Here is a 12522-nt window from a genome sequence, read left to right as displayed (position 1 = left end):
GAAATCCTCTAAGATTTGAAAAAACGCGAGATACTCTTAATGCGTATGGTGTGCACTAATGGCACGACGACCCGTTCGTTAGTGGCGTACCGATGGCTAGTTCCACCGTCGCGAAAGGGTTAAATACATGTTTGGAAGAAAATTTCGTAAAAATGAATCATACGAACATTTGTTATGTTTGTGAATAAATTACGATTTACCAGTTTTATTAATTTTTGAGCGACATGCTCCTGTGAATAGAAACTGCTAAAGGCACGAAATTAGTGACTGAAGGAAATTAGTAACAATATAAACTTCGATAAAACTTCTTAAGACAGCAATTTGCTTTCCGTTACAAAAGTATAATTTAATTAGCAGGAATATTTTAGTAATGTGTTCCAGAAATCTGACTTACAAACCTCAAGGGAGATAATATTAACTAAATAAACGTCATTGACACAATTTTAATATCTAAATGTTATACATATTTCGTTTGTTAATTTCTTAGCATTCTTAAGTGCCACTGTTTGAAATTTTACAAATTCATTGTCTCGTTTTTATATTACGGCGTTTTATCTTGCGATGTTTCGTATTATGGTATTATTATGGTATTAAGCAGAGCACTTTCGGAACAGTAAAGTAACTGCAGAAGAAAATAAAAAGCAAAGTATTTAAATTAGCATTATCTTATTTGTAATGCAACAAAAGCAGTGTTATTCTTTTGGAGGTAGAAAACTTGGAATTTACGTACATTTCCGTGAATATTTAAAGCTTCTTTTACACTCAGGAGTAATTTTCAGAAATAATCCCTGGTAATAATAAAAATTCATTAGAAAGTTACGTAAAGTAAATTGAAAATATCCGGCTATTTAAAATACGAACCAATAAGAAGGTTCTACAAAGAAAGAATAACAAGTACGTATTTTCACTGTTTTAAAATAATCCTCAGGAAATACACGTTACCTGCGAACAAACAGAAACAAAGAAACGTAAAATAGGTTATAAAAAATACGTTCTCTTGTGATAAAACGGAAGCAAATGAGATGTTTTCGGGTTGAATTATTAATTTTTATATTCGTTGCGCGTGAAAAACATGGAAATAATAATTCTTCTGTATTTGAACAGTGCAAGACTCCGAGTGGGTGGACATAGTGGAATCAGAGTTGAGGAGTATTTTAGAGCCAAGAGATGTCCCTGCGATGGCGCATTCTACTCTATCTGAAAGTGTATCATCGGTAACGCCACCCCTGCCGCCGCTTTCACCCCATGAAAGTCCCAGAACACCGAGAAATCGATACTCAGCGAGGTAACGTTGCTTCAAACAGATCTTTTCGTCTGGTAACCGATGTCAGTTCCGGTCACTGCCCTCGGCTACTTCCGATTATTTCTACCCTTCGCGTAGATCGAAACACCGATATCGGTGTGCTAAAGAGACCGACCGATCAAACTGTTGAGTGTAGACAGGCCGGTACACCTTTTCAGGGACAGCGAACATATTGAGAAACTAGAATGAAGCCTCGAGTCTATTTATTTTCTAGACCACCCTCCTTTCCTTCCTTTCTGTTTTGTTTATTTTACATTATAAAAGCTGCCGATGGCCGACAATTCAAAAATAAAATCTGTGATATTGTAACGTATAAAGAAGGCTTTGTCGACCTGCTATTTATGATATGGTAAATTTAAACGAAATGGGTGCAGTTGGAAGGGCACGCAAGGAAAAAATACCACGAAGCGATATTTTGTAAGAAAGTGAACAAAATAATTTGGAGAAATTATTAAAAATTCTGAAGAAAAACGTGACGAACAGTTATGAAGTAGTTAATGTTCTTATTTCACTGTTAAAATCGCACAGTACTGTTTTAGAAAGTAGCGCGAAAACGCAGTGACAGATAGTTTGGAAATATTATTGTAATAACTAACTAAATATTATTGCTTTAGTAGAGTATGTAACTGAACTAACGATTATAAAATTAGCTTCGCTTCGTTTCCCACCTTTTTAACACTACTTTACTAAACTCTAGTCTGTTTTAAACTATTCGATACGTAAGAGCATGTAAATTGTTTATATTTTGGTCAATGCTACGTAACAATTTTTTAATCAGTCTTCCTTAAATTTCAAGAGCATCTTCAGATATACAAGGTGTCTTCCTTAAAGCAGGCCATCTAAGTACCTTTCTTCATAACGACGCAGCGACTGGAAAATTTCTTCGATTTTCAAAATCACTCATGCTGTTTTCTGTTGAATGACCTTTTCTCATTTACACAAAGCTCTGGTTCGTTATCCTTTCTTTTCAACCACTTCCTGAAATTCTTGCAATACATTCGTGCATTTTATTTCCAAAATGTACAATAAAAAATATCAATTTACAAAAGCAAATGTACCAGAATTCATTTACATACTCGTCGTATCAATGCAATCTTTCGTTTGTTACAACTTAGTATATACAGGGCGTCCACGATTTCTCAGGCCACAAAAAAATGTTTTCAATAAAGTTGATCAGCTTTCAATCGGCTACAAATTTCAAGATAAGAAATTTCCAAAAAGTTGTCTTTCCGTAAAAAAATCAGTCACCTACAACACTGCACAAGTTGTATTTATATCTGTACACTGTTTATGCTCCTTTTACAATGTGCGTATAATTAACCTCTTTTCTTACTCAAACACACCAGTGTGAAATGTGTAACATCTATGTGATAACATCTCCCTCGATTAAACCGACATTTCAAGATTCATGGTGATTTCAAGGTCATACTACAGTAGGTCGTTGCACTCGCCTTAACCCCTTGACTTATAGCAACGAGTCAGACTCGTGGCAGAGATTCTGGTGAAGATGTGAGAAAAATAGTTATATCAGTAAGACAAATTAATTTTTATCCTAATTTTCGTTTTAATTTGTAAGACTGAGGATTGCTGAATGTAAGTAATCTGCAATAGATCAGCTTTTGTTACCTGATACAGTACTGAAGCAGTAAATAGCTGACGTCTACATGCATAGTCGGAAAAGAAATCATATGTTAAGGGGTTAACGTCAGCTGCAACAGTGACTTTTTACGGGAAAAACTTTTATTCGAAACAAAGTTATCGTCAGATCGTCGGAAGTGGCTAAAAAAATCGTGGCGACAGTTACGCGGTTAACTCTGTATACACAGAATTCCAAATCTTCTAATTTATATCATAGATTTATATCTTATAATGTCACGATCTAATTAGTAGTACTTTGGATGCAATCTATTACAGATAGAAACTCTGTTACACACTTCTGCGGTAATTAAATCTTCCCGTGGCTCTCTCGGTAATCTTAACAGTTGCATGTTTGTGGGCCTTTTAGCTTACCATACGGATCGAAACCTAATTACAGCGATTACAGCAAGGCCATGGAGAAGAGAGGGTTCTCGAGCAGTTCGAAGCATCGCGGTGCCTCCGCTTCCAAGAAAGAAGCTGCAAAGAAGTTTTCTCATCGTGAGTAGCCTTCAATCTTCCTTTGCTTTTGCTGTTGATTGTTACTTGCTCCCCGAGGCTATAAGCGCGAATCATTTATTTAGTTTTCGGCGTGGAAGCGGCTGACTTAACTTCCACTACGACTGGGCTCGATTTAGACTCGATGCTGGATAGAAGCGACTCTGATTTAAGCACGAACGACGCGAGAACGATTAGGAAGCAGCTAGAGGGTTTAGAAAATATGTATAGCGAGGTGAGACACGATACAAGCAGTATTTTATTATGCGATTTATTTAGAGGAATGTAATGATATTACATCTACTTACGTTTATTTCGTTGAATAACGAACATGATAAGTATACAGTTTTTATTTGTTGTTATCAGGTGAAACGTTACGAACAGAATTTTACAGAATTTCAGAGTAGTTGTTAGAAAAAGGAAGAATCGGAAACTTTCTTCTTTTGTGCGAAATGTTGTATGGAATGTTTAAAACTTCCGATAAATGCATGCATACAAGTATGTGTTTGCAGCTGTTAACACTTTTAGTCGTGGAATGTTAGTAAATTATTTTTGCTGGGTTGTACTTGTCAAAAGTACGTGCACTACCGGCCAAATGTTTGGAAGCACTGTGCGTTGCAAACTTTTTGTGCGTAATAATTTTTTAACGAATGTTTTATCATTCAAGATAAGGTGCTATTGATCTCCACAACATCAATTTCAAATCAATAAAGAATTAGTAACAGATTCAATGTTAATGTAAATTGGCAGGTGATTCCAAACTTTTGGCCGGTAGTGTATATTGAATCATGTAAAAGATCAAATGAGTGAAATCTATGAAAGAGTAATTTAATATTATAAGTATAAACTTATTAATTGTAATTAAATATTAGTGTGTAACTGCAATAATAATAATGTTGTTATAATGTTTATAGCTCTTTCTTTACATGTATACATACGTGTACGTAATTTTGTGTAATAATTACGGAGAATGATGATGGCAAATTTAGTAGCATTCCAGTCTCAGAACTCGAAAAACGTTTAAATTCCAAACTGAAGCTGTTGTTTTCAGTAGTTTTTTGTTTTTTTAATTCTAGCTTGACTGACATCAATCGTTGTAATGTTTTTTAAATGTCACGAATTATTTACTATTAACACAAAATAATCTCAATGGAGATTAGAATTGCTTAAATAAAAAAAGAAACTATTCTTATGATGTGAATTCAGTTTCTTCCCAAATCATGTAAAAAATCATGATATATACATCTTTTTTACATATCTATTCCTTTGTTTTTACTTTTGTTTAGTGTTCATACTTCCTTCGGTATCGAATAATAAAGCCAGCTTCGTAAATAATACTTTAGCAAGTAAATAATAAATGATAGCATTGAAAAAGTACTGTAATAGTGATAAATTGCAATTACTACCAACCGAGAGACCCTCGAGTCACCAGGCTAGAACGCTATGCAGTTCGTTATCGTCTTCCATAATTATATTCAAAAATCAGATACATATAGAGTACCGAAAGTTTTTCCATTAAATATGCTTACAAACAATACGCATTGAATAAAATACTCAGATACGAATCTGCCTATTTCCCCTCTGGATCCATCAGAAAAAGTTTAATTAAAAATCGTCGAACACGTAGCTGTCACTTTTTGTTGCCACTATCTAAAATTTCTTAACAACACAACATTTGTTACTCAACACCTTATTATTCTCGTGAATTTCATTCGCGGTAACAATAGTTTCAGTAACATTTTCTCACGTATAATTGTATACACCTTGTTTGTTGATTACATGGTACATTACGAAATATTATGTAAGGAAACTACATCTAAATTTATATCTTCCTGTGTTTTACACAGAAAACGTACATACTGAGAGTACTTACTATTTAAAGAGACTACTATTTACATTTCATCTTTTCAGTAGGAAACATTGATAAACACGTACATATGTTACTGTAAAAGCCCGAATATCGGAGAATGTTAGATTTTTCCGGCAAATCCTAAGATTTACCAATAACTCGCAGTAAAAGTTACTATTTGAACGTAACAATCTGTGTTTCCAGACCTTTACCGATTTATATGTATTGGTTTAAATTAAGACTTACCTACTGCTGGTACCTGGTAAGAGTTGTTTTTTGTAGTAAACCGACAAAATTACATATTATTAGCATTTATTAAGAAATGCAGTTACATTGACTGACGTTATAGTCACAAACTATTGAAGATAAATTAAATTTCTGAGGATATCTCTACGCTTGGGTTAGACTACACACACTTTGCGGTCATTAATTTCCGGTCACTTTTGGAACAGTATAACTTTTTTGAAATTGAACCAAATGACTTGAGTTTTTTTGAGAAGTTAGAAGGATTAGTTTACTAGATGACATGTACCAGAAATTTTGAAAAAATTACAATTGGTTGAAATCGGGAAAGAATACAGTGAAGGTCGATTTTAAAAATTTCATCGAATTCGGTTAACGGTGCTATAAGTTAAAACAGTTAAAAGTTGTAATTTCTTCAAATTTTTGGTACACGTCATATAGTAAACTAATCCTTCTGACTTCTCAAAAACTCTCGAATCATTTGGTTCAATTTCAAAAAAGTTATACTGTTCTAAAAATGACCGCAACTGTATATACATTTTTGAACCCAACCTAATCTGACTGCCTGCGCCTAGGTAAATCTTAAGATTTGTCAATTAACACATTGGCGACGGGGCTCTTAGAGCAGCGCTTAACATGTGCACGGGGTGATTTCGCGTCTTTTCTTTCAATCGTCACTTTTCAACTAATTATTATTTTTCAAAGAAATTTTCAAGAATGTGGTAAATTACTTTTTCGTAAAACGTATACGATTATTAGAATTCGTGAAACATCTGTCACGGCATTTCTGAAAAGAAATTCGATCATTTACAGCGTTTTATAAATTTACTTTCAGACAGATATGTGAAAATCTCAATGACGTATTTCGCGTCATTCGGAATCCAAGTGAATACCTGAATGACGCATATGTTCGTCGTCCGACGGAAATGTGTTAATTTTGGTAAAAGCAGAAAATAAATATCGATTTCATAATATTTCAGACTTATACCGACATTGGTTGGTAAATATTAAGATTTACGCGGAAATCTTAACATTTACCGCAGTTCAGGCTTTCACAGTAACGCAAACATACATTCTTGAAAAATTTGGCAAATCTAATTCTGAATGATTTTTAAAAGCGTGCTCGTTCTAACGCATACAACAAAGTTCCATTATATTTATATAGAAATTTGTAATATAGCAGGTTCTAGCAATCATTTCTGACATAACTAATGAATATGTATAAACAGACGGTGTGAAAACAATATTGCAACATTAAATTACATATGTATATAAATGAAATGTACGGCTCCGTCGCGGAAAGCTGTAATAAAGTCGCGTTATTGATGGTACTAGGTATTGAAATTGCTCGGCGGAAGTGTGAAGAAAAGACGAAAAGCCAGGGGCCTTGCCAGTTACGGTTCTGTGTCGTCGTTACCAACATCATCCGTCTCATCCAGGCCTGTCACAAGGCATCATGATAAACGTAGATCTCACACGATCGACGACAGGATGAAGAAAGCCAAAGATATCAAGGTCAGTGGGAAAGCTGTTTTCTCGTTACCGTGATGAAATCTTCAGCGTAAAGCAAATGATGATGTATCTTCAATTCACAGTAAATATATGACCGAATAATATGTGACAGTCTGTGAAAAATTGTAATATAAATAAATGTGTTGTTCTATTTTTACGTGAAATAGAACATCGATAATAAATTTGTTTTACGATGATGATTTCTGTATGTTGTGTTTCAGTAAATGATTCGATTTTCTTTTCTTGCTTTTCCAGAGTATTAACAAACGTTTCCAACGATTAGAATCTCACGTAGTTACACTTGCCAGATCAGTGGCGCACTTAAGTTCAGAAATGAGGACGCAACACTTAATGATACAGGTGAGAGGATCTCGTTAACATTTGAAAGTGAATTTTTATGAACTATACACCTAGATTGTATTTTTTTGTTTGCTTTTTTCACTGAAAGTAATCCCTTGTTAGTTACTTATATGTTGATAGTCAATTATAATTGTTTATGGCTGAATGGTGATATATTATACCTATTCGTCAATGAATTAGTATTGAGAATGAATATAAATTCCAGGTATATTGTGCATTTCTTGTACTAAAATAATAAAAAATCAATTACTTGATTTGAAAGCCTATTGGATTGTATTTAATTCAACACGTTAATACTCTTGTTACTCGAAACTTTAGTGTTATTGTTACAAAACCTTATTAAAGCATAAAAATCATAATATTAATCATAGTAATTGCTTAAATAGCGAATAAATTATTCAGTGCTTCTTCCTTCGTATTCTATAACTTAATTAATAATATTCGTCTTTGCATCTTACTTTTAATTCGACGCACTTTTTATCTACACTAACATTTGAAAATGTCGGGAAATTTTGTGATTAGTGTTTGAAATATTGACCTCTTCCTAATATATGGAATAATTTCATAATTCTTTACGTTGCAATTAAGTCTTGAAAAAAATAAATACAGGGTGTCCCGTAAAGTTGGGACCACCCGGAAATGGGGGGTTGCTGGGGTGATCCTGAACAACTTTTTCCTTATCCAAAATGTAGTTTGAAGCTTCGTTTTCGAGTTATTAACGAAAAACACTGGCCAATCACAGCGCCCGTAGAGCCAGCGCTCAGGGACGGGCGAATAGAGCGCGCTATCGTGAACGACGCGTACGCGTGACTTCTCGGTTATCGATCGCTGTCAAAAAAATTTCACTTTGCACCGCTATTTTTATAAGGCTTAGAGAAATGGTTTTTAGCCGTCATTCCGACGTTTGTATAAATTTTTGAAAAAACTGCAATTAGTCGGAATCGCGAAGAAAATAGCGAAGGTCGTTTTTACAACTTTTATATCTGAGCACGTAATGAAAATTTAAAAAATACGTTTTGTAGATAAGTCACGCGTACGCATTTGTTCGATCGCGCGCGGATGAGCCTCTGTTCTCCGCCCCTGAGCGCGGGCTCTACGGGCGCTGTGATTGGCCAGTGTTTTTCGTTAATAACTCGAAAACGAAGCTTCAAACTACATTTTGGATAAGGAAAAAGTTGTTCAGGGTCACCCCAGCAACCCCCAATTTCCGGGTGGTCCCAACGTTACGGGACACCCTGTGTAATCTAAACGCATTCGGTAGATATTCTTACAATTCAATTGAATAATTGAAACTTTCAAATTCCTTTTTCATTTTCATGCACAGTATAAATTAATTTTATAAACATTAAGCGATAGCTTGTTTTTAAAAAATACACGAAATGTTGATATGTATTTATACTTGACGCTTTTTACAAACGTATTTTCTAAAAATAGGGTTAAAACATACAATTGAATTTTAAAAGCAATTTAACTCAATTTACAAACAATTAAATTCGTTAGACCATCGCCTTTTTAAATAAAACTGAACAATAGCTCATTTGCCAAATCGGTTAACTCGACAGAACAAAAAGTAGAGAAAATTGATGAAATTATGTACATCATATATAAATATTAATATTAATATTGCATTAGAAAATTACTTAGCTAAATTCTTACAAGCGTTTGAATTACATTATTACAACGATTAACTTCGCAGTATGAAGTTATTAACATTGGCTTCTGAAATGAATTATTTATCATACAACGATCACAAAAATTATCGTCACTCAGTGGTGTTAAGCCTAATTATTAAGAAAATTTATTTTAAATATAAAAAGATAAGCATCGATCAAATGTTTTAGCACTGAAATTAAAAAAAAAAAACTCAAAAAGTAGATTTAACCACTTTGGCCCGTGAACGGCTCATAACTAAATCTTAGCCATTGTTCCTTTACCAAGGCTATTTCGGCAAGTTAATTTAAACAAGTGAGTAAACATCGAAAATTAGTATTCCTCGCTTAAATTCAAATTTGTCCAGTGTATCTTCGAGTAAGCTAACAAAGTTCACGGTCAGTTGACCAAAACAGAGTGAAGGGGATACATAAGAGTAAAATAAGCGGAAAACGAGCCAGAATTTCCGAAACTCACCACTACCAGGTATTCGCAGGAAATGGAGAACATAAGGGGCGAGATTGCTGCACTCAGGACGCAAACGAGCATGGCAATGGTGAGGTCGCAATCCCAACCACTGATCAAGGACTCCGAATTACCAGCCCTCTCGAATCCTTCGAGGGTAAAGAAGCTCACGAAATTCTTCGGCACAGAACCACCTCTCATTCGACTATTCCTCAGGGAACTTGGGTATGAAGTACGTAATCCGAGTTATCATTTCCGTGTTCTTAACCGCGTTCGTGTACCAATTGGTCGAATAAACCCTATCGATTGCTGCAACTCTATTTCATTGCACCACTCTGCAGCACTTTTGGTGAGTTTCTCGAATCGCTATTTAAGGGGTCTTCCTACTGTGACGGGTTAAAAAAATCAATTTTCTTTTGCATTTTCTTGTAGTTTCACATCTCGAAAATATGTCCACGAAGTTTTGAAGCTTAATTCTCAAAATTGGCAGAGATACATGCCTTGAAAGGAAGCGGTTTCGTATAGCCTCAAACTGTAGTTAAACAGCATTTTTGAAACTGGCTGACACAATTACCAAAAAACCAGAAGTCCGATTCACTCGAAATTTGTCAGGTATATTCAGTAGATGTTGCTTTATCGTCTGAACTAGAATTGTTGCGAATATTTTCAAAATTCAGTCTTTGAGGTAAAGAAAAATGTAATCGTTTCTTTTGCTAAATTCGAAAGCAATTTCTTTGAAACCTTGCCATTTCTTTATTTCTCAATATTTTTTTAATATTCTAATTCAGACGACAGCCACGCGTCTACAGATTAAGAATATGTCTGTATTTTGTATTTTGGATAAGTACAACGTTTGATATCATGACAGCCATCGGGAAGGACATTTTTCAAGGCTCTCTTCACGATGGTTCTATTTTACAACAAATGGATATTTTCACTTATAAAAAATATTTTTGTGTTCTTGAAAGATGGTAGAATGAACGTACAAATTTTCAAAAGGATACGTGTAGCACTTGCTTTGTTTTAAATTTCCGAAAAATTAAGCTTTTTTCAACCGTCGCAGTAGGAAGACCCCTCAAGTAACATCAATGAAATCTTAAATTTCACAATGTAACAGTTACAAAATTTTGCAGAAGAAGGTATAAGTAAATTTATTTCATCTGAAGTGTACTGTCGTTTAAAAAAATTAGGGCACTTACTGAACAGGAAACGAACAAAAACAATTACAAAATTATTAAGACCCTGAAAAGAATTGTACATCTTTACCGACATGTGGTACTAAATCTGGTGACAAAATGTAACGCAAATCTGCACGAACGTAACAGTTGTCCTAATACGTATAAACGGCTGTGTATATTCAATGTAAAGTTCAGTTGTACTTTCACAAACTATAATCCGTATTGCGATTATATTAATATTCGTATATATGTAACACAGTTGTTGCATATTACTTTGCTTACATATAGTTATCGCAACTACTTATAAACGATTATAAATTAATTCACCAATAGACCTTTCATCAACGAAATGTTCGAAATATACAGAGTGAGTCGATAAGAACTAACATCTAAAATAACTCGTTATCTCTTGCTCGTATCAAAAAACGGTTTGAATGAATTACTGGTGGAATTAGGGATCAGATGGATGCAACTAGATTTCTTCTATGTTATACTTTTTGTACAACTTATACTAAATATTTTATCTCAGTTCGAGTTTCAAGGTCAACTTATTATAGGTCGCTGAATTTGTCTTTTCATCTGCTACAACGCAGCATTAAAAAGAATGTCAGAATTGCACAGAACTATAACTTTATTTTAAATATATTTAATTATAATATAGAGAAGAGCATAGCTCAAAACCACGTTGGTAACAGTAACAGTTGAGAGAGAAAAAAGTCAATGAACTGAAGAGAGCGTTACCGATTACTCTGAATATAACTAACAAAGAATATGCATTGATCGTGCAGAAAATTGAGGTCACCTTGAAATCAAAAAATCTATTTCGTCGCATCCTTCTAATGCACCCTTTCTAATGCTACATAATTCATTTAAACCGTTTTTTGATACCAGCAGGAGGTAAGTTAGTTCTTACCGACTCACCCTGTATATTTTTGCATTATTAGTAACAATATTTACAATAATACTTTAATACCAACTGGATGTCTTTCGAAACGTGCTTGCAAATAATTCCAGCTCAATTATCTGCTGTCTTTGTAAGACTGGTCATTCATTGCAACGTTTCGCTTATTTTCCATAACATCCAGCAGAATTTCCTACAAATGAAACGACGAATAAAAGAAATTCTATGTTATTACAGAAATACGCAAATGCGTTCGAGAAGGAAAAGGTTGGAATGGTGGAGCTTCCTTACCTGAGTGAAGAGAGGTTGCAAAAAATGGGGGTTCCCCTAGGGCCAAGGTTAAGGATTCTACAAGAAGCAAGGATATCGGTATGCAAGGATCCAATTTATGTCGTGTGAGACCCACGGGCCACGTAAGGCTAAAGGAAGTTTCAAGCGAATGCATCAAAGCCGATGGAAGAGGATAAGGAATAAAAAACCTCTTCGAGACATGATTTCACGTTATCCGTTTGATTTCCGAAGCGTGAAATGCTCCGTTTACGTTAAAAACCATTTCTTTTTTTTTTTTGCACCCGGTGGACGTAGAAGACTTTGAAACGAAGAAGCTTTAAGGCATACGATTACTTGAAAGACGTGAGAAAATGAAAGAGTAACGAGAGATCGAAGAATTTATTGCACGTGCTACTGTGACACAGAAAATTATACCGGTACGACGAATCTCTTATATTTAGTACACGTCGAGGGAAACGTTCGTCGAAACGTGTTATCGATACAAGACTTCCGGTATAAAGTAAAGCTAAACGAAGGAAAGAATAATTAAGCAATGGTGATTACATTCGATTAAACGTTCTGAGAATCACGATACTTATGGACTTGTTTAATCTCGCTTCTATAATTTATTATAAATTATTAATAGACCGAACATCAA

General features: G+C 34.4%; 1 protein-coding gene across 1 annotated transcript in view; it reads left to right on the top strand.

Annotated features, from left to right (window-relative positions):
- The window catches only part of LOC108575982, an 81753-nt gene extending 69760 nt beyond the window's left edge, over positions 1–11993 (top strand). Inside the window, exons 8-14 of the mRNA XM_017938922.1 lie at positions 1105–1285; positions 3309–3439; positions 3523–3671; positions 6864–7043; positions 7296–7400; positions 9547–9747; positions 11832–11993. Coding sequence (XP_017794411.1) covers positions 1105–1285; positions 3309–3439; positions 3523–3671; positions 6864–7043; positions 7296–7400; positions 9547–9747; positions 11832–11993 — 1109 coding nt within the window. The remainder of the gene's footprint in view (positions 1–1104; positions 1286–3308; positions 3440–3522; positions 3672–6863; positions 7044–7295; positions 7401–9546; positions 9748–11831) is intronic.
- The last annotated feature ends 529 nt before the right edge of the window (positions 11994–12522 follow it).

This window comes from Habropoda laboriosa, unplaced genomic scaffold (genome assembly GCF_001263275.1).
Source record: "Habropoda laboriosa isolate 0110345459 unplaced genomic scaffold, ASM126327v1 scaffold337, whole genome shotgun sequence".
Lineage (NCBI taxonomy): Eukaryota > Metazoa > Arthropoda > Insecta > Hymenoptera > Apidae > Habropoda > Habropoda laboriosa.
Note: the sequence above shows the minus strand (reverse complement) of the source record. Positions and strands in the feature narration are given on the sequence as shown.